At 37.2% G+C, this 24,080-nt stretch overlaps 1 protein-coding gene across 1 annotated transcript in view; it reads left to right on the forward strand.

The window, feature by feature from the left end:
- Positions 1-6,338: 6,338 nt before the first annotated feature.
- The window catches only part of LOC100263690 (peptidyl-prolyl cis-trans isomerase CYP71), a 41,961-nt gene continuing 24,219 nt past the window's right edge, over positions 6,339-24,080 (forward strand). Inside the window, exons 1-2 of the mRNA XM_059737646.1 lie at positions 6,339-6,666; positions 11,314-11,399. Coding sequence (XP_059593629.1) covers positions 6,515-6,666; positions 11,314-11,399 — 238 coding nt within the window. The 5' untranslated portion in view covers positions 6,339-6,514. The remainder of the gene's footprint in view (positions 6,667-11,313; positions 11,400-24,080) is intronic.

A 24,080-nucleotide genomic window follows, 5' to 3' on the forward strand; every position in this document is an offset into this window, starting at 1 on the left:
CCATTTAAAGAACCACTACGACCATAGCTTACTTAAATACATTTCCTTGAAATTACCCAAATGGACACACTATCTCGATCCTATGAGATATATATTATGATGTTTCTATTGAGAATATCTATGGTTATCAACTTCTATCAACATTGAGTTAATCCATTAGAAATATATGATCACTTTAGGATCTCACTCATAAGTCAAAACCACTATTAACTTTGACGTAAATTTAATATTCTCTCAAGGTTGAGAAACAATACAACATAGTAGTGTAGTCATGACTACCCAATAACCTTATGTCATGATTCATCATAAGTCTTGTCTAATGTGTAATTATATACACTATTGCACTCACCATGAGAATCTCATCTCGATGGTCAAGACCAACCATCCCTCCAATTAGGATGTAATGCATTACAACTTCAAATGGGTTGCTAAAGCCCATGAACCAGCTATGAACAAATCATGTACTTGCAAGGAACTTATGGCTTAGATCTTTCATACAACTCTTAATGCACCCAAGTCATGTACAATATAAGAGAAGGATGTTTGAATACTCATAAGGTACAATGCATGGAAAATAGATTATAGTACAATTGGAACTTTATTAAATAAATAATAAACTTCAAGTTTGTTACTTCATGCCATGCTTTTAAGGGCTCTATCCTAACACACCTGTCAATTGAGTAGTGAGAATATGTTGTTTAAACTTCAAACTAGACTTCTACTAATGACAACTTTTGTGTATAATAAGCAACCAAAAAGACCTAAAAATGTAAAAATAAAAGAATAAAAAAAGATAAATCAAACAAAAATGCAAGATATTAAGGAGGTTTCATATGTTGTGCCAGTGTAAGACAAACAACCATCAAACCACTTATCGAAAAAGTCATCTTGCCACTCATACTAGCATGTACCAAGGTGCCTATTGCCTAGCATAATAGTCAAGGAAGAAACTTATTCTCTATCAACATTGTATAAAATTTTTACTTATCTTATTCTGTGGAACATAATAATATGTTTTGTTCTTATAATGATTTTAAGGTGTTCATTGTAGGTTATGAAGAATGTTCTAATCACTCAACCAACATAATTGTCCAAAACTTTATCTCCATTATTGTTAGTATTCTCGATTATTCCAGTGTTACTAATATAATGATTTTAAGATTTCTCCTTAATAAGACACTTTATATCATGCTCTTTAATACCAACATAAGCTCGTAGGCAAACAACCACTTTTAGCCTCTTTTGGGCTTACACAATAAATTGGTGAGGATCAAACACATAACCTCCTATCAAATAAGGTTTTATAAACAAGGTTTTAGTATTATGTTTGAACTACTAGTAGTAAGGTAAAGTAATGAACCAATTATTCCATTGTAAAGTAAATTGTTAATGTATTTACCTTCCTTATCCTTGGCAAGTTTGATGGATAGGTTCATTGAACTAGTAACAACTTTTGGATCTTCTATTTTAAATCTCATTAGAAGGATTTTATTGTACCATGGACTACTAATTTGAATTTATTTCTAACAATGATGTCATTATCATCCTTTTTTTTTCACAACCTATTTGTTCATAAGACCAATTAATTTAAAGGCATAAGGACTAATTTTCAAACTAACTTGATTTATTTTAAATTGATTTAATTCTTTTTACAGGACAATGATTTAATTCTCGTCATTTTTTGCAATTATTTAATTCTCATGATTTTTGGCTTCATGAATATTTTTTATTCAATTTGAGCTTAGAAAGTGAGATTATTCAATATGTTTCTAAGGGAAGATCTAATTCTCACCCCACTATATAGATTACTTGTGATTTGATCTTATGGACGATAGTGACAAATTTTCATAATAGATATTGGTTTGAGCTTTCTTATTATGGTGTTGGTAGCATAAGAGGCGAACGTTTTTCGATTACTTTTATCTTCTCTATTTATTATCATGATTAATTTTCAATTTGTTCATACTTTTTTCTAGATCTACTTCATTATTGACTTTCATACAATGTAAAAGAGATGGGTTAAACTTATCAAATACTATAATGATAAAGCCCTAGAAAGCATGACATGATGTAATCAATTTTAGTTTCATTAGTAAATTCATTTATTATGATTATTGTTCCTTTTATTTGTTCTTATTTGCATTAATTATCTTTTAAGCACCATGATATCTCATGGGATTGAGATAACATGTCCTTTTAAGTGATCCTAAGGACATATAATCAGGAAACTATAGTCTTATTAATTCTTTAATTGGAATTTGACCTATACTCCTAATGAGATATGGTATGTCAATTAATCACATAACATGAGGCTTTATAACTCATGAGAATTGAAAAGGTAACTACGAAACAAGGCTAATTAAATTTAGAGAATCACCCAATAGGAGGTTATTAAAAACTTTTTTAAAAAAGAACAATTAAAGCAACAAAACAAACAAAACAATAGAACAAGTAAATAAATAATAGAAATGAGAAATGCAAATTCTTTTAAAAGTGGTTTAACAATTCGCCTACGTCTACTCTCCTTAATTCCTTAACTGAGTGAAGGTTTCACTAATCACCAAGCCTTTAGACACTCTATTGAAAGCAGTAGTAGGAAACCTCGCACATATCATGTTAATCTTTGATAAGGTCTTGCACACGCAACAAAAAAAATTTCTTTGAATTCTCATTTTTGCATATGTCTACTATTATTTCAATAAAGATAAATCTATAAAAATATTAGCAAATTAATATTTAATTTATTAATAAATTAATAATCTTAAATTATATAAATAAGTAAGACAAAATTTAAAAAAAAAACATTCACAAGTGTGAAATTAAAAAGCTCAAAAATGTGAAATTCAATATGACAAAAAATTAAAAAATGAAACCACATTTGCACTTCTAACTTCATATTTTTACATTATTGTCAAAGTATATATTTTTAATTTCAAATAAACAAGAGTATTAATTAGTAAATAATAAATTTTCATATATAACATTTATATACCTATTTTATAATTTTCAATTTTAATGATTTTACTTGTGTAAACTTATTTTATAGTTATATTTATTTTATATTTTATATTTTATGGCACAAAAAGTTCAAAAGTGAAAGTGAAAGTGAAATTGCCAATGAAAAATAGTTTTAGTTCAAACGTGAAATCGTATTTGCCAAATGCAATTTGATATTTATTTTTAAAAATAAAATAAAATGAAATAAGGTGTCTATTTTGTGGTAAGGAAAATGTCATTCTAAAATCAGTTTGGAAAGGAGGTTTTAATGGAATTTTTTTTTCCACTAAAGGACTATTTTGGTCCAAAATTCCAAAAAGTTGGAAGTATATTAGGACTTGTTTGGTAATTGTTTTCCAAAATAATTTTGAAAATTTGTTTTCTTAAACAATTTTTAAAAATTGTTATCTGATTCTTGTGGAACAAAAATTTGTTTGAAAATTTAAAATATTTTTAACCTATTTTTAATATTGTTAAAAATAATTTTTATTTGTAATGTTTTGTTTTCAATTATTCTACATGTTTGTATAATTATTTCTTAAAACAATCATTAGAAAATAAGATAAAACAACATAAAACAATTAAAAGATGTTATTTGAAAACACTATGGGTCTGTTTGGTTGTTGTTTTCAAGAACCGTTTTTTGTTCTTGAAAACAAAAAACACTGAAAACTTGTATAGGAAATGGGGTGATTTTTGTTTTTGGTGTTTTCCGTGTTCTCGAGAGGCTTCTTTTCAGAAAACAAAAAAAAACTGTTTTGGTTGTTTTTTTCACTGTTCAAGGAAGAGTTGTTCTCTGTGTTTTCTTCTCCTGTTTTTTTTTTTTTTTTTTTTTTTTTTTTTTTTGTGTTTTCCTACATGTGGTTTCTCATTCAACAACAAGAAATGAAGGATGAAAATGGCAACCATGTTGGCTAACTATAGTGGTCTTGGCGTGAGTAAATGGTTGTGGGTGTGAAAGGCGTCGGCGATTGTGCGGTGCTTTGAAGGGCAAGGCCATAGGTGGAGATGGCATAAGTGACGGTGCGTTGTACGATGAGTCCAATTTTGAGATTCTCAAATCCCAATTTCAAACCATCAATCTTGTCCGCCATGAAAATTAAAGAAAAAGAAGAACTATTCTCATTTAACCCAACCGTTACCTCATTTGAAGTCTATTAAGATGAGAGATCAGGGGATGAGAGTTCCCTTACTTCACTACAATTTACAAACCGTAGGAGCTTCAATGTCAGTGGATGGTGACTCATCCTCGCTGACGCCAGGACTGAACAAGATTTCTTTAGCTCTGATGACCCTCGACTATGATTGGGATTTGAGAGAGAGCTTTGGGTTTGGGGATTTACTGGTGGTTGTTAGGATAGGGAGAACCATATTTGGTAAACTTGTAATTTTGTAATTTATAATGCAACATCAAATTTAATATTTGGTAAAGTTATATTTGGTAATTTATATGTAGCATCGGATTTAATATTTGGTAAAGTAATATTTAGTAATTGATAATTTATACATTATAAAAAAAAACTTGTAAATTTTATAATTTATATGCAACATCAAATTTAATATTTGGTAATTTATATACAATATCATATTTAATAAATATTAACATGGTTTGTATAAGATACATTTATATGATGATCAACTTCTGACATGTATTTATATGGTAAATAGATTATATTTACATTTGAATCATTTTTAATTTATTATATCATGTATTTTTTTTTAGGGAGAATTATGTTTTGGGGGTAGATGGACCCCAAATTAACAAAAGGTCCATATAACTCTTCAAATTGAGCTCAAGACCCAATGAAAGTATGAAAATTGAGTTGAAGGATATCATCCTTCAGTATTTCCAAAAATGCCCTTTGTTGATTTTGAGAAAAAAAATTAATATTTTTGAAAAATATTTTTATTTAATTTAATATTTTTTATTTAATTTAATATTTTTTAAAATACTTTTATTTAATTTAATATTTTTTAAAAATAAATTTATTTAATTTAATATTTAAAAAAATTTTAATTTAATATTTTTTAAAATACTTTAATTTAATTTAATATTTTTGAAAAAAAAAATTAATTTAATATTTTTGAAAACTACTTTTATTTAATTTAGTATTTTTGAAAAAAAAATTATTGAAAAAAAATTATTTAACTTAATTTTATAAAATATTTTATATATGTTCTTAAATGGTATATTTGTCCGTTACTATTTCATATCCTTCAACTCAATTTGAAGACTTATATGGACCTTTTGTTAATTTGGGGGCCCATCTACCCCCAAAAGATAATTCTCCCTTTTTTTTTTATCTTATAATATTTTAAATTGCATTAGGAAATCAATAATTATTTTTAAATGGTATAAAAATTATTTTTATATTTGAATTATTTTTTATTTAATTAATTTTTTACCTTATTTATCTATATCATATTCCATGTTCATATTTATCTACTAAAAGTTAACAAAAATTATAATTGGTGTAAATAATTTTAGAATAAATTTTTTAATTTTAATAAAATGTGAATTTAAAAATTATTTATATGCTTACAATATCAAGTTAATTGAAGAAAAAAAAACCTTTAAATATGTTTTTTATTTTACTTGTTCTAAAAAACTTTTTTTTGTTAACTCAACCAAACATTTTTTTTTTTTTTGAGAACAAAAACTATTTTTCAGAATCTAGTTCTCAAACACAATTTTATTTCTGAAAACACCAAAAACTGTTCTTAAAAACTATTATCAAAAACTGTTTTTCAGAACAATTTAAAAAAAACAACCAAAGAGACCCTATATTTTTTGTTTTAAGAAGAAAAAATAGAGAACAATTTTTTATTACCAAACATATTCCTATATTTTTTTGTAAACAAAAAACCATTATAAAAAATAGTTACCAGAGACATACCTTTACGTTTGATTCACAACTATTTTCGAGAACAACTTTCAATTCTCAAAAACAAAAGGAATAATTTAACACGATAACTAAAAAACTGTTTTCTATTTTATATTCTTAAAAGTAAAAAACATCGTATTTGAAGATAACATTTTTTAATTAATTTCACTTGTTTTTTTTAATGTTATTTTTGGTTCGTTTCACTTATTTTTTTAGAGCTATTTAAAAAAATAATTATATAAATAGGTAGAAGGATTAAAAATAAAATATTGTATATAAAATTTATTTTTTTTAGGTTGCAAACAGATTTTTGTTTTATAAAATATTTAAAAATTTATTTTCAGAATTATTTCTAAAAATAGTTACCAAACTTGTCTTACATTTTAAATTTTATTTATTTATTTTGATGAAATATTTTTATCACTATTTTATTTTATTTTAGGATTATTTTAGAAATTAAGAATAAAGGATGGCACACCAATTTTCAGCTTGCCTTGGCTAACAGTGTTAGACGCCCAGCTTTGTTGCAGGACTCTTATGATCTAGGCAAGTTTTCCCTGAACATTTCTCTCTCACAAAACTAGGGTTTTCGATTTCTTCTTCTCTTTCCTTTCAACCGTGAAACCCTAGAAATGGAGGAGCCTCAGAACGGTGACGGAGGCTCGGCGGTGCCGGAGAACGACGACGAGCTGGCTATCGGACCTGGTCCAGCTCCTCGCTCTCGTCCCAAACGCCCTCTCCAGTTCGAGCGGGCCTATCTCGATTGCCTCCCCTCTGCGAACATGTATGTACGCAACTTTTTGGGCATCTGCATTTGATTAGATTGTCCAGGGTTTAGGGTTTAGATAATATAGTTGTTTTGACATGCATTGAGTAGCGGAAAGTTGAATGGTTATGTGCTTTTGTTGATTGAATTAGGGTTCTAGTGGTTGAAGTTGCTTAAATGCTGTTTTGGAATTTTGTTTCTGTATTTAGAAGGTAAGAAAGGCTGAAACGATGGAGAAATGGTTTGATGCGGGCTTACTACTCATAAAAGAAAAAAAAAATTGGTTTGATGCGTGCTTGATTTTAGAAGAGAAAATGAGGACATGATTTGAACGGGAATAAGCATGAAACGCTGCAATGGCGGCCCTATTTGAATTCTAGTTTGAGAGTTCTCTAGAACTTAACAAATAGATTCTCAGAAAAATTTGGCCTTTTTGAAGTCAGAGACTTCTGGAGTGAAATTATAAAGTTTATAGAAGTCGGACTTGATACTTGATGCTAAAGCCTGTAAGTGCATGAATGATTTTTCTGTTGTTTTATGCGCTACTTTAATAACTTTGCAACACCAATAAAATGGCCAGTGAAGGTACCTCTCGGTAGAATAGCATGGCAAAATACACAAGAACAAAGTAATATTGGTATGAACTGTTGGGATATCAAATTCATGAGCCTTACTATGGAACTGGGAGGCAACTATTAAAACATGAAATGAGGGTATTTGAAATTTACTCTGGTTTTATGCTAAGGAGGCCAGAAGTAAAATCTATATTTTATCAATTTTTTTAGAAAGAAAAAAGGCCTTCATATGATATTTATTAACCTAGAAAAAGGCATACCTCCTTTACAGTGTGCCATGTGCTTGGATTGTATTCCTGGAGCATCCGGTTCTTCCTTGTCCCCATTGCATTGGGGCTTTGGCACAAATATTTTAGTCTTGTAGAGGTGAATTGGTTCTCACCTTTCTTATTAGTTTGTTGTGTTTTAGGGTGGATTCCTCATCCTGTAGGAAGGGTAGAGAATATGGATGACCTTGCTTGGGAGTTTGGTTGCAAAGTGGGTAGCTTGCCGTCCACATATTTGGGGATGCCCTTGGGGGCTTCTTTCAAATCAACATCAGTTTGGGATGGAGTGGAGGATCGATTCCGTAAAAGGCTAGGAATGTGGAAGAGACAATACTTATCCAAGGGAGGGAGGACGACATTAATTCGAAGCACGTTATCGAATTTACCAATCTATCTTATGTCTTTGTTGTGCTTACCGAGTGTAGTCAGAAGGAGACTAGAAAAGATTCAAAGGGATTTCCTTTGGGGTGGGGGTAATTTGGAGCGAAAGCCTCATCTTGTAAGATGGGAAGTGGTGTGCTTAAGTAAGAAGAAAGGGGGCTTAGGGGTAAAAAACCTATCTATTCTCAACAAGGCTCTTCTTGCTAAATGGAATTGGCGGTTCGCTAATGAGAGAGAAGCTTTATGGAATCAAGTGATTAGAGGGAAATATAGAAAAGAGAGAGGGGGTTGGTCCTCTCGGGAAGTGAGAGAGGTTCATGGCTTGGGGTTGTGGAAAGGGATAAGGATGAACTGGGAATTAGTGAGCAATAGGTTGGTCTTCATTGTTGGTAATGGAAGGAGGGTGAGGTTTTGGAGGGATAAATGGTGTGGGGATTCTCCTTTGTGTTCGTCCTTTCCGTCTCTATTTGCTTTGACTGTTGATAAGGAAGAAAGTGTGGCAGATGTTTGGGATTCCTTGGCGGAGGGGGGATGGGGGGGTTGGAATCCTTGCTTTTTAAGAGCTTTCAATGATTGGGAGGTAGAGGAAGCGTCAAGTTTTATGGAGCGGTTACATCGTAGCAGAGTTATTGAGGATGTGGAGGACAAGGTATCCTGGACTGAAACTAAGAGTGGTAAATTCTCGGTTAAATCTCTATACTTGGCCATTGAGGCGGGGGGTTCGGCTCGGTTTCCTTCAAGCCTTATTTGGAATGTGAATGTGCAGCCTAAGATTAGTTTTTTTGCATGGGAGGCTATGTGGGGCAAAGCACTAACCTTGGACAAGGTGCAGAAAAGAGGATGGGCTTTGGCAAATAGATGTTTTTTGTGTCTTGAGAATGAGGAGACCATAGACCATCTCCTTCTTCATTGCTCAAGAACAAAGGTCTTATGGGATCTTCTTTTTACTGTTTTTGGGGTATCTTGGGTGTTGCCTTGTTCTATTAAGGAAACCCTTCTAAGCTGGCATGGTTCTTTTGTGGGCAAAAAGCGTAAGAAGGTGTGGAGAGCGGCTCCTCTGCACATTTTTTGGACGGTTTGAAAGGCGAGGAATTGTTTGGCTTTCAAGGATGAGATGGTGTCAATTCAAAGATTGAAATACTCCTTTATTTTTTCTCTTTGGGCGGAAACAAAATTGTTCATAGTTGATTGCCCTCTAACTATAGTTAATTTTATTGATTGGATGGGCGCTAAATAGGATTGTATGTTGGGGCTTTTTGTTCTTTTAGCTTTTTCTTGATGGAGGGTGTATAGGTCTGTATATCTTGAGTCGCCTTCTTGGTGTCTCTTTTTTAATAGAATCTCTTTTACTTATCAAAAAAAAAAAAAAAAAATTTCTTTATCCTTAATTTAATAAATTTGTTGTTTCTGATTTTTTTTTTAAATAAAAAAATAAAAAAATTGGGTCTTACCTAGGAGTGTGGTAGACATGATGATTATTGCCTTTTGGGTGGTTGGAGGCCTTCTAGAGGCAAGTGATTTATCTTGCTTTGCTCTAGGTTATTTGTCTTGAGAGTTGAGAGATGCAAGGGTTTTTGAGGATAAATGGTGGTTAATGAAAGGGAGGCTTTGTGTTTTGTCCTTTTCTTTTGTCGCTTGGGCTTTAGTCACTTATGTATTTTTGGAACTGCATTAAGCTTGATCATACTAGATTGGAAACTTGTGTGTCCATCTAGGAGGAGTGCAAGTTGATTGGAAACATCTATGTCCATCTTGGATGTGTGAGTTGAGTGGAGACCTTGTCCAGCAGGTGTACTCAAGCTGAACTTTGATGTTTATTCTTTGGATAACCCAAGTCAACAAGGGATTAGAAGAGTGATTAAGGACCACTATCCTAGTGTGTTGACGGATTAATCTAAACCTGCTGATCCAGGATCAATTCTTAAGGCTGAGATTCAAGCTCTTTTGTAAGGATTTGCTTTTTTTTTTTTTGATAAGTAAGCATAGAATTCATTAAAAAGAGACAAAAAAGACGCAAAGTATACAGGGGGTATACTAGGCTACTAAGGCCTCACAAGCAAAAAACCAAAAATAAACCCACCACCCCTTATCTGGAGGCTAACCACTCCAAAAATCCTATAAGGGAATTCGGCTCCTCACCCATATACAATTTAGCCCAACCCCAAATGTTACATACAAAAGAATATTTAATTCTCTGAATTACTAACACCCCCCACCCCCCCCCTAAAGCTAATCTATTCCTTTCCTTCCAAACCGTCTAAAAAATAAATAACGGAATGGAATTCCAAAGTTTTTTCCTTTTTTTCCCCACAAAGGAACCCCTCCAACTAAATAAAACCTCCTTTACAGTTTCAAGAAATGGCCACTGTACCCCAAACAAACCAAAAACTAAGTCCCACAACACTCTGGCCACTATACAATGAATGAGAATGTGATTTACATTTTCCTCTTCACAAGCACACAAAAAACAGCGATTGTGGAGCTGCCACCCTCTCTTCTGGAGTCTATCAAGAGTCATAATCTTCCCCCAAGTGCTTCCCACGCAAAGAACACAACTTTAGTTGGAACGCTCTCCACCCAAATTTTATTTTTCGGAAAAACGACCGTCAAAGGCCTATCCAACAAGCTGTAAACTTCCTTTACTCTAAACTGCCCATTACCTCCTACCTTCCAAAAAACCGAATCTTCCTCCAAAGTTATACTGTGACCCCTCAACTCATGAAGCAAGTTGCCTACCATATCCAATTCCCAATTGTTAAAATCCCTAATAAACCTCAAATTCCAACCTCCTCCTCCAAAATTCTGGTCCCACATTTCTTCTATTGTCGCTTCCTATGAGCTGCCAAAGTAAAGAGGTGCAGGAAACTTTGGGACAACACTGTATCCCCACACCAAAGATCAGTCCAGAACCTAATTTTATTGTCTTTCCCCACTTTAAACACCAAATTTTCCCAGCACCATCCAACTTCCTTCAAAATCTCCTTCCAAACCCCCACTCCAAACACACCCACAACCTTTTTTGTCCTCCAACCGAAATCCTCTTGACCATACTTCGCCATAAGTTAAAAACCTAAGATATTCTATTTTTTAAAAGTTTTGATATAAAATTCTCTTCATATCAAAACTTTTAAAAAATAGACTTTAATAGAACTCCCCATAAGTAAAACAAGGAAAGAGTGAAATTTATTTATTTTTTTGATAGGCGTGGGAATTGTGAAATTTATGGCTAGGAAATGTGTAAAAGTACCACTTTCATGGGTTCATATAAATGCATAACAAATTGAGGCTGGTACAAGTGCTTTTAGAACCATATTTATGGCTAGTACTATTTCTTTTTAATGCTATTACTGCTGTGCCCTTCTCTCTTCAGAAATTGAACCATATAGGCATAACAAATTGAGGATAAAATACATTTTGTTTAACTTATGAATCTTCTTCTATAGGTATGAGAAAAGTTATATGCATCGAGATGTGGTAACACATGTTGCTGTGTCAGCAGCAGATTTTTTCATAACTGGAAGTATCGATGGTAAGGCTAAGATATTGTTTCTTTCCTTGAAGTTTTTTAATAAATCTGTAATTTCTTTTATGTATATCAGTTACTTTTTGCACATGTTGCATTGCTGATTCATAATTATAGACAGCTTTGGAAGATACTGATCTTGGAATCGGTTTTTTGGGCTTTCATCAAGATATGTTCTATCTTTTGATTTTCCAAGCTTTACTGAGTTGATTGTGTTTTTCAAAATTGTTTTAACTTCTCAAATAGAACCTACAGCTGTATGTATATGAGGCAATTTGTTGCTAAGCTGCTTCTCAGTTCCCATGGTATGACCAATGGGGAACTCCATTGGCTTTGGGTGCTAGCTCATGTGGAATTGTATTCTATAGGATGGGTTCTAATAGGAGACTATGGTTGGGTTTTTTATTTTCTTTTAGTTGTAAGCTTGCTACTGGATTTTCAAGTTATATATTGGGTTTTTACAATTTGTAGACAGTTTGTGAATATATATTTTTTCTTTTCCTTTCCTTTTTCTTTTATCTTCTAAACTTTGATTGATAGAAATCGTCACCTAGGTGGCACCTTGCCTTTTTAGATGGTAGTGATATGCATTGATTATATACAAATAGGGAATCATTGTTGACATTGAAACATATAAATAGTTATATACCATGATTACTTCTTCAAATCCTTTTTTATATGTTTATTTTTCTATCAAAGACAAACATTTCATTCTCATGAAATAAGTACAAAGGAGGATGAGAAATCCTTCCTCCATAATACCAACCACTACAAGACTTTGATCAAAAGTAGAAAAACAACTATCTTGTCTAGGAAGCAGGTCTTTGCTCGTCTAAGGGTTCCAATTACAAAAGCAATATTCAAGAAGGTAGAAGATCCCCTACAAAAGAAGTCATATGTTTGCCTTCTTGCTTTTCTATCATATTCCCTACATGATTAATTGAGCAAGGAATCCAACAAAAAGAGCACCCTATCTCTGAAGCAGCAAAATAAAAATGCATCTTCCTAAAAGGTTGTAGTCTTTTGGCCAACTTCTGGCCTTCTTCAAGGCTAGAATCTCTGCCTTAATTTTTAGGTCTCTTCTAACATAGTTAAAGAAAGCTGTTAGTAGTGTACCATGATGATCCATGAATATTCCTCCAATTCCTAGTTGTCTTGGATTTCCTAAGGAACACCAATCAAAATTCAAATTGACGCAAGAGGAGTCCGTTTAGAGAGTCTTCTGATGCGATCTAGTTGATCAGCATACTAGTTCCTAGTCTAGCAATATAATACTCAAGGAGGTGCCCCTAAATGATGCTCTAGTTGATGCCTAAAGAGAAGGAGAAATTGATTGAATCTCATATTGCCTCTAAAATTGTTCATCTATCTTCAAAAATCTTTGCATTCCTGTTTAGCAATACAATCCAAATTAATGTGAGCCTAGCAATACACCACAGTGACTTCCCTCTGGAAAGATCTCCAAAACCTTTGTAGGAAATTGTTAGCATCCCCACGACACTCCTAAGTGAAACCTAGTCAATCCTAGCAAGTCCAAACAACTTATGCCATAATGCTAACCTGTAGCAAGTCATTATTATGAACCTTCCTGCTTGCCATTAGCCATGCAAAGGCCTTGAATTTAGGTGGAACTTTGGACTTCCAAATGAAGTTTGCTAGAAGAAAGGATCTCAAATCAGTGGAAACAAAGAGGCTTTCTAGAATGAATTGACTAAGAACATGCCAAATGATGTCACCTATAAAAAAACATGTGAAATGATGTCAAGGACCAAATTCTCACATGTGGGTAGGTGGAAGATAAATACACATGGACTCTAGTTGGCATGAGGGTGGTGAGTTCTTCAATTTCATAACAAAAGGACTATTTACTCAATGGCCTTTCAAGGATGCTGAGAAGACCACCTAACAATAACATTAGCATCTCATCCATTAGAGTGGCTTACATATACTCAAAATGATCTGGTGCCATAAAGCATTTTTCTCCCTAGGGAATCTCCACAACCACTTCCCTAAGAGGGCTCTATTCTTCAAAGCTATCCTTATGCCCAAGCCGCCTTCACCCTTTGGCTTACACACTTTATCCCACCCCACAACATAATCTCTCTTCCCTTCCCTAACACTTGACCAAAGGAAATTCCTTTATCATCTCACAATCATAGTAGCCACTTTGACTACAAACTTAGAAATGGAAAGAAAATAAGAGGGAATACGGGACAAGCAAGACCAAACTATAGTTAATCTTCCACTTAGAGATAAATAAGCCTTTTTCCAACCATATATAGCCATTAGAAAATCCTACCCATAATTGGATCCCAAAAAGGTATGGTTGTAATGTTCCGATTAGACATCTTACGTTCTAATGAGGTAGCCAAATCAAGAACTAGGTCTGGACCCCATATATACTCAATAGGGGACTCTTATATGGAGTTATCTTCAACCTTAAAATGTGCTTGACTATCAACAAAATTAGTTAAGACTTTGTAAGTCATTTGAGCTGGTTTGTGAGAAGAATATAGTGTCATCCACAACCTGTAAATGAGTCACCCTTGTCCTACCTCTACTCATCAAGAAGCCCCTAAAAAATGCCTCTCCTCTACTCTCAACAAGTCTTCCTAATACCCTATTATTCTAGAAAACGACCACTCCACTAGATGCTCCCTTGGCTGCCACCACTCCCCACTATAAGAAATTTGTCCACCCTAAGGCTCCTCATTAATTAGATCACCATCTACTTGACTTTAGTTTCTTACAAGCAAACCAAATGAACCCTTTGAGACCTAATTAAGAATTCTTTTATATTGTGTTTCTCTCCATCATTTACCCTTATAACATTCTAAGAAAGAATCTTTAGCTTCATTGACCAACAAAAACTAGCTCCCTTCAACTTTTGCCACTCTTCTCTCTATTTGATGCACCATCATTGTTGACTATGCATATAAACTTTCTTAGCTCTCTGTCCACTCTTAACAAAAGGTTAATCTTCCTCTTGCTCCTTGGGGCCAAGCCTCTATCACTCCTTTTAGGCCTCCATCCTTTTAAACAGAGCCAAAATCTCATTTTTCAAACCCCTTAATAGGCATATCGAAGAACCTGGTAAACCTCACTAGCTTGCTCTCTTGCCAATTAGCCTCTAAATCCACCCCTTTTAGACTTTCATTAAAGATCCCCATTACTTGTGCCACCTCCTCGGGTCCTCACAACATTCTCTAGAAACTCCATTGAGCTCCCATTTGGAAGAATCATCTTCAATGGACCACAATAGTGTTATGGTTCCCCTTTGAAGTTCCCTCTGCAATAATCTCCCCACCTGTTGACCTCCTCAAACCTCCCTCAACATTAAAGAAAAGAGAGAAAGTCAGTCCCCACCCCCTGAAGAAGCAAGAAAAGGAAACAAATGTACAATCCTAGTCTCGTTTGCCAAAAGGGCCTCCTTTACCGCCATTGAGAACACCACCACCCTTTGGACAATCATTGCTATGCCCTTCGAAACTACACTCAACAACAAAAATATTTGGAACATGAGGGAGGCTTCTCTCCTATGACCCTCTCTCTGTAGCAACTCCTGCAAAGATAAGACATTTTATCTCTAGTGTTGGATTGGCCCAAATTAGAGGGAGCCTAATTTGGGCCACGCCTCATCACAACTAACTCTAGGTCAGCCCACTCCGAAAGCATAAGCTTCAAAAATGAAAGATAGGCCCTTTACACCTTTCTTCCTTAATCTCAAATGAGCCTTTTTAAATTGACCTGCTAAATGGAATAAAACCGGTCTGTTATGACCAGAATTAAGAGGGCCCATCTTCATGAAATAGGCCTCATATGCTAGACTAGCTCACTGGCTCACTAAGGCCCCATTGCCATGTCTAATGGGAATAGAACAAGCCCCACCTACCCCCTTTGCCTCACTTACACCCAATTGTGAGCCGATGATTGTCCCCACTGCAACCTTAATCCTTTGTGGCCCCATCAATCGACACATATTTTACTTTCTTCTTAGCCAACTCCACAAGCTTGCCCATGCTCCCCTCTTAGCATGAATTAGCTCTCCATCTTCTTCTACCTCCCAACTCTTCACAACTTGCTCCACTAGAAAAGGGATTTTCCACCATAATTTAATTGCAAAGCACAACGAGCCCACTACCATATTCAACCACCATTAGTTTTGACAAGAACTCTAGCCCACTGCAATCTCTGAAGGAACACTATGTCATCATCGATTGCCACGAAACCCTCACATGCATCTCCTAACTTTTTAAATAACTCCCTATCCCATGTTCATTGGTAGGCCCACTATTCTCACCTAAGCCTTTCTTGCAGGAACACCTTTTCTATAACATCATATAACTTGAGACCATCTGTCCAAAAATAATAGTTTGACTTTGAGTAACCTTTGCCTACTTCAAAGAGCCTTCTTTGCATCTAATGGCAACTCAAATTCAAACAAAATGAGAGCACCTTATAGTTGAATCAAATGGGCATTCCCCTCTTAAGCCTTATCTATGCACCACCCACCTCTTTAAAGGTAATAATTTTGGGGCAAAATCCAAGAACTCTACCCATCAATCTACAATACAACACCGATAGGCCTCCATTTTGCTCCTTGCTTCTCCTTTCCCTAATTTTTTTTTTTTTGATAGGTAAAAGGTATTCTATTAAAAAAGAGACACCAAGAAGGCGACTCAAGATATACAAACCTATACACCCTTCATCAAGAAAAGGCTAAAAAAACATAAAGTCCCAACATACAATCCTAATTAGCGCCCATCCAATCAATAAAATTAGCTATAGTTAAGGGGCAATCAATTATAAACAATTTTGTTTCAGCCCAAAGAGAAAAAATAAAGGAGTATTTCAATCTTTGAATTGACACCATATCATCCTTGAAAGCCAAACAATTCCTCGCCTTCCAAACCGTCCAAAAAATGTGCAGAGGAGCCGCTCTCCACACCTTCTTACGCTTTTTGCCCACAAAAGAACCATGCCAGCTTAGAAGGGTTTCCTTAACAGAACAAGGCAACACCCAAGATACCCCCAAAATAGTAAAAAGAAGATCCCATAAGACCCTTGTTCTTGAGCAATGAAGAAGGAGATGGTCTATGGTCTCCTCATTCTCAAGACACAAAAAACATCTATTTGCCAAAGCCCATCCTCTTTTCTGTATCTTGTCCAAGGTTAGTGCTTTGCCCCATGTAGCCTCCCATGCAAAAAAACTAATCTTAGGCTGCACATTCGCATTCCAAATAAGGCTTGAAGGAAACCGAGCCAAACCCCCCGCCTCAATAGCCAAGTATAAAGATTTAACCGAGAATTTCCCACTCTTAGTTTCAGTCCAGGATACCCTGTCCTCCACATCCTCAATAACTCTGCTATGATGTAACCGCTCCATAAAACTTGACGCTTCCTCTACCTCCCAATCATTGAAAGCTCTTACAAAGCAAGGATTCCATCCCCCCCAACCCCCCTCCGCCAAAGAATCCCAAACATTTGCCACACTTTCTTCCTTATCATTAGTCAAAGCAAATAGAGACGGGAAAGACGAACACAAAGGAGAATCCCCACACCATTTATCCCTCCAAAACCTCACCCTCCTTCCATTACCAACAATGAAGACCAACCTATTGCTCACTAATTCCCAGTTCATCCGTATCCCTTTCCACAACCCCAAGCCATGAGCCTCTCTCACTTCCCGAGAGGACCAACCCCCTCTCTCTTCTCCATATTTCCCTCTAATCACTTGATTCCATAAAGCTTCTCTTTCATTAGCGAACCGCCAATTCCATTTAGCAAGAAGAGCCTTGTTGAGAATTGATAGGTTTTTTACCCCTAAGCCCCCTTTCTTCTTACTTAAGCACACCACTTCCCATCTTACAAGATGAGGCTTTCGCTCCAAATTCCCCCCACCCCAAAGGAAATCCCTTTGAATCTTTTCTAGTCTCCGTCTGACTACACTCGGTAAACACAACAAAGACATAAGATAGATTGGTAGGTTCGATAACGTGCTTCGAATTAAAGTTGCCCTCCCTCCCTTGGATAAGTATTGTCTTTTCCACATTCCTAGCCTTTTACGGAATCGATCCTCCACTCCATCCCAAACAGATGTTGATTTGAATGAAGCCCCCAAGGGCATCCCCAAATATGTGGACGGCAAGCTACCCACTTTGCAACCAAACTCCCAAGCGAGGTCATCCATATTCTCTACCCTTCCGACTGGAATGAGTTCACTTTTGTCCAAATTTATCCTCAACCCCGAAGCGGCCTCAAACCACATAAGCAACCAACTAAGATGAGTCAAGTGGTCTTGAGACGGCTTACAAAATACCAGAGTATCATCGGCGAACAATAAATGGGATATAAGGGCCCCTTCTTCACTCCTCCCCTTGACCCTGCACCCCGATAAATAGCCTCCCTCTACAGCCCTTTGGAGAAAAGCACTAAAGACCTCCATTGCTATGACAAATAAATAAGGGGAAAGGGGATCACCCTGCCTCAATCCCTTTGAGCTTTGGAAAAATCCTGTAGGGGTTCCATTGACCAACACAGAAAAACTTGCAGTGGAGATGCACCATTTTATCCACCTGATCCATTTCTCCCCAAACCCCATTTTCTACATAACTGTGAGAATAAATGTCCAATCCACATTATCATAGGCCTTCTCTATGTCCAACTTGCACAAGATGGCACTCTCATTATTTTTCAAAGTCGAATCAATGGCTTCATTGGCTATCAACACTGCATCTAGGATTTGTCTTCCTTCCACAAACGCCCCTTGGGCCTTGGAAATCACCTTTCCAACCACCTTTTTTAGCCTATTGGCTAAGACCTTGGCCAACCACTTATACAAGCTTCCCACCAAGCTTATAGGCCTAAAATCCCCCAAATCTTCAGCTCCCACTTTTTTTGGAATTAAGACCAAAAAAGTTGCATTTAGGCTCTTAACAAACTTTCCATTTTCATAGAATTCCTTGAAAAAACACAACACATCCACCTTCACGAAATCCCAAGCAAATTGCCAAAAAGCCATAGAAAGTCCATTTGGCCCCGGAGCTTTATCCCCATTACAACTTAACAATGCATTGAACACCTCCTCTTCCGTGAACGGGCTCTCCAAAGTGTTAGCATCCAACTGATTCAAAGTCTCTAACTGCAGCCCGGATATAGAAGGACGCCAATCCCCCGAACTGGACAGCATTACCTTAAAAGCATTGCCAATCCCTTCCCTAATCTCATTCTCCTCTATGCACCAAGCTCCATTAATCTTGATTCTGTCCACGTTATTCCTCCTCCTGTGGGCATTAGCCATTTTGTGGAAGTAACCCGTATTTCTATCCCCCTCTCTTAGCCACACTTCCCTAGATTTTTGCCTCCAACTGATTTCTTCAAGTAAGACCCATTTTTTATAGTCTTCCCTCGCTTCTTTCCTAGCTTCCAGCTCTTCCAAGTTCAGTCTGCTAATTTTCTCCCTTGCATCCCAGATCTGTACCTGTTCCAAAGCAGCATTTTTTCTGAGCTCAATCCTGCCAAATGAGTCTCTATTCCACTCCTTCAGCTTAACCTTCAGAACTTTTATTTTTTCAGCCATAATAAAGCTTGCTGATCCATTGAAACTAACCCCCTCCCACCAAGACTTCATAAGCTCCTTAACACCTTCCACTTTCAACCACATGTTTTCAAATCTAAAAGGGGAAGGGCCTCTTCTCCCACCCCCTACATCCAGCAGAATGGGGAAATGATCAGAGACTGGCCTTGGAAGGACACACTGCCTCACGTCACCAAAGTGGTTGTCCCAACCCTCATTAAACAAGAACCTATCTAGCCTTGAAAATGTCTGATTATTCCCCCCTCCGTTCCACGTAAAAGGGCCCCCGACTAAAGGCACGTCCTTTAACTTTAAGTCTTCAATGATTTCTAAGAACCTTCTCATGTTCGAATTCATTCTCCCCCCTCTGTTGCGCTCTTCAGGACTTAGGATGGCATTAAAGTCCCCTGCAGCACACCACGGCCCATTCCAGAGCCCCTTAATGGCCCCCAACTCCTCCCAAAAACTCTCCCTTTCTCTCCTCAATGTTGGGCCATATACCCCTGTGAACATCCACATGAATCCGTCCTCACTGTTCTTGAAAATACAGGAAATGGAAAACACCCCTCTTTGAATATCAACCAAATCCAATACCCTGTTGTCCCAAAACACCACTATACCACCAGCTGCCCCTCTTGAGTCCACTGCCCCCCATTCAAGATATCTTCCCACCCCTAGGCTCCTGATAATCCCCTTTGACATGTCTTGAATCTTAGTTTCCTGAAGGCAAACCAGGTCCACCTTCTGCTTCTTTATCAATGCTTTTATAACCTTCCTCTTGTCACAATTATTGGCCCCTCTTACATTCCAAGTGAGCATCCGGAACCTCATTTAGACCTACACGTGCTTTCCCCTTCTTCTCCTCCTCCTTCTCCAATATAGTTCACTGTCCATTCCAATTTCCTCAATTCTCTTTCAAATTTTGAAGACTTCAGCTTTTTCCTTTTTCTACCATCCACTTGTCCTTTCTGAATCTTCCTTTCTTTCATTCTTTTTAGTAATAACAGGATTTCCCCTTCAAATCCCTCCGTCGGCATTCCAATATAGCGGCTAAACTTAGCCAAACTGCTGGATTGCCAACAAGGTTCCTCCTCTTCTTCCCTCTCCTCCATATCCTCATGAATGGTCCTATCCGTAACCCCCTCTGATTTCTCTCCGAAGACCCCGGCTTCCATCCCCGCAATTTCCAATACCTCGGCCTCCCTCCCATCCGCCCATATCATTCTTAAGGGGCCCATAACTTATCCCCCAACTTCATCCGAGCTACTACTGTGATTTATTACCCCAGCCATGGCTACGCTTTCCCCGCGTCGAACAGAAGGAGTAGAAGAAAGAGATTTTTCCCGCTTCCCCAACAAAAACAAAGAACGATAAAATTGATCTGAGTACCTGGACGCCTCCTCCCGCAAGGCTTCGTTGGTGAACTCTGTGATATTGACGGCCGGTGATCGCGACCCCATCGGAGAGGCTATCATTTCCCCCTCAAGCTCTCCACTGCCGCCCATTTCCCTGTCGGGAGCCCTAGCCTCTCTGGATCGGGCCAACTCCGTTTCAGTGTCTTTATAGAGTGAAGACTTGGGCCGGCCCATTCCCATTAAGTCATTTTGGCCTTCAGTCACTTGGCCCTTCCCTGCGGGCCTTCTCCCCAAGTCCACCCCCATTTGCCGGCCCAGCGAAAAGCTATTCCCAGGCCCGCAAACAGTTTTCTTCCCCCACGCTATTTGCTGGCCATTTGAGGACCCGACACCATCTGCTGCTTTTTCCGACATCGCTGCAGAGATCGCGGCTGCCTTGCTGCATCCCCCTTCACCACTTTCACACGGCACGTCCACTTTTGCAGGTTCTCCATGCGTCCGTACCTTCGTCATTTTGAAACCAGCGCGTGAGTCTCCTTCTCCTTCATCCCTAACCTCTCGCTCATTGCCCATCTCGTTTTTGGTCGCCGGAATCACTGCCGTCAACCCTGGTTTCACCTCCCACCATAGCTGTATTGAATAACAAATGGACCCGACTGCCACTTGCAGTGAACTCGGCCACTCTAAGCCTTCCGATCTCACTAGTAGTCTGGCCCATTTCAATTCCTTAAATTTTGCAGTGTCTTCGTCCACCGCGATGAACCCCCCACAAGCGTCACCGATTTTTCTGAGAATCTCCTGACTCCAAAAATGCAATGGCATTCCCACAACTCTTACCCAAATACTCTTATCCCTCTCTCCATTATGAGAACACCCCACCTTTGGGTCCCACCTTTCCAAGTTCAAGAATGATTCCTTAAACCACCGATGTCCTCTTAACAACACCTTTTCTGCCTCTTCTTTAGTCTCAAATTCTATTAACAACAGAGAGCCTCCCAACCTCGAAAACTTCACCCCTCCTTTAGTATTCCACACCGATCTCCCCCAACTTTCGAAAGCTTGCATATCTGGTTCCATCATTGAGGGTTGTCCCCATCTTCCCACCAGACACCGTCCCAGAAATTTCCTTTCATTTGACACTTCGTCCTCCCCTAGTTGAAGCCACACTGCCTCTCCTAGCTTTTTCCCTCTTGCATTCACCGCTTCAGCATAGGATTTTTTGTCTTTCCTCACAGATTCCCCATTTATACACCCTTTCCCATAAAATGCAGCAGTTCCTTTGGACTTCTCCCAAGACGCAACTCCAAGAAAGCGAAGTTTTTCGGCCAACAAGACCCACCCTCCCAATACACCTTTTCCTTCTGGAAACACTAAACAAAATCTCTTTAACTCCGAGTCAACCACAGAGCATAAAATATACCTACCAGCCTCGTTTGCACGGATCTCCAACTTATACCTTCTTCCTCCATCTTCCCAACTTTTAACATGACCTTGCATAAACACACCCCTGCAACAAGCCTCCACTCCTTCCAATAAGCAACACAAGCTGAGGCTTCCAAATCTAATCCATGAGGTAAAACCTCTGCTTCTTTCCACAATAATACCCTTAAGTCTCTCCCCAGCCACCTCCGCCGTGATTTCATAAGACTTTGATTCTACAGCAAACCAACATCTGCCTCCTCTCTTAGCAGACATTTTCCTCTTCACTTCTGACTAACAAAAAGGACCCTTAATTCTCCTTTCCCTAATTGAATCCACAACACTTCACCAAAGCACTAATAACATCAATAGAAGACTTGGCCTTCTTATATACCATTGACCCACCCAGCCCATCTGAAGACTCATCCTCTAGGGGTACAACTACACTGAGCCTAGAAGCAATCCCAAGGCTTCTTAACTTCCTCACCAACGTATTCCAATTCCCTAAATACCCCCTGCTTTTTGGAAACTCCAAGGTAAAGCTCTTTGCCTCCACAGAGCAAATGGAGCACAACAAAAATGGTCATGGGGCATTCTTTTGGAGTTCCAACTCATATCCCCTTCCCTTTTCTTTCCGCACCTTCTTAAAGGGCTTCCTTGCCACCTTAAGACAACATTCTTCCACCCTTGCAACCTTTGAAGCTTGCTTAAGTGGTAAAGGGTTTGGGTGAGTTTATGAGAGGTTTTAGGTTCAAACTCTCAATGAGGACAAAAAGGGGAAAAAAAAGAAAATAAATAACCTTAGATGAGGATTTAGATTTCCATATGAATTTTTCTAGGGAAAAATGAATAGCAGTTGATAGATTGGACAAAACTAAAAGGAAAGATTTTACAGTAAATAAACATGAAGAAGATAATGACCAAGCTCTCACGTTAGGACGAATAGTGACAAGTGCACATAAGAGAGAGAAGACATGAGTCTTTCAAGGTCCTCTATTTCCAAATCGGTGAGGTTACAAAAAAAGTTAAGGTTTCAAGCAAAAGGAAAAAAGACATGGAGAACTTATGAAATTGGAGAATATCTAGCTATAACAATAAAAGGAAACACAAGTCTTGCTAAAAACGACTCCTTTCCTTGTTGCCTACAATAAAACTAGTATGTATGGGGAAATACAGGAAAACTTGTGCAATGACCTTCCCAGAGCATCGATAAGACCACTTGACTAGAATGTTGTCATCCTATTCAGTGGGATGTATCCTATAGATACTCAATATTTACCTTATGCCATAAAAAACTCAATGAAATCTCTAAGTCACTTCCCTAAGAGGGCTCTATTCCTCAATGAAATCTTCCCTGAATAAAAACCCCTTCTACCTTGGTGTTGCACCCTAGGTCCCAACTAATGAGATGATTTCTCTTTCCCTCCCAAACCCCTAACTAAAGAAAATACCTTTGCATTTTCTCAATCTTTGTTGCTAATGGAATCTTGTACAAAGAGAGGACATAACTAGGAATATGAAATGAGCAAGACTGGATTAGAGTTATTCTTCTACCTAGAGACAAAAAGCCTTTTTTTCTCTCTATCCAATCTTTGTGAAATTCCATCAACCAATAGATCCTAAAAAGCACTATTCTTTAGGTTCCCTCCTAGAGATAGACTCAAATAGGTTAAGGGCTACTCAAAAACTTTACATTCGAGCTAAAGCCAATCCATTAATCTAATCTTGACTTATGTTGATACCAAATAAAGTGATATTGTCTAAATTGATCTTAAGTCTTGAAATGCATCCAAAAACCATATTGATTAGCTTAAAGTTTTGCAAATGTTCCATGTTAGCTTTTGAAAAAAAATGGTCTCATTTGCAAACTGCAAGTGTGACACTCTGGTAAACTCCTCCCTACTAGGAGACCTTCAAATAGATTGCTTCCCTCTAGTCTCAACATCATTCTGCTTAATACATCAGTTGCAATGGTAAGGAGAAAATGGGCAAGGGGATCTCCTTGTCTAATACTTATGGTTGCTTTAACTCATCCTTTGGCACAGCTGTTCTCTAAGACCTCAAAAGTTCTTGAAGACAAACAACCCCTCATCCAAAACCTCCATCTAGTATTATACCCCTTTTCTATTGCTTGATTCAAAAAGCCTTAGTCCACATGATTATAGGTCTTTTCAAAATCAATATTAGAAACCTCACCCTCCGCTCTTGATATTCTTTTCTCATCCACTATTTGTCCACACTATTAGTAACACATCTAAAATTTGCATCCTCTTAACAAAAGCTTCTTAGGAGAAATGAATGGCTTCATGAAGGACTCCTTGAACACAACTTGATAAG

This window comes from Vitis vinifera, chromosome 6 (genome assembly GCF_030704535.1).
Source record: "Vitis vinifera cultivar Pinot Noir 40024 chromosome 6, ASM3070453v1".
In the NCBI taxonomy this organism is placed as follows: domain Eukaryota; kingdom Viridiplantae; phylum Streptophyta; class Magnoliopsida; order Vitales; family Vitaceae; genus Vitis; species Vitis vinifera.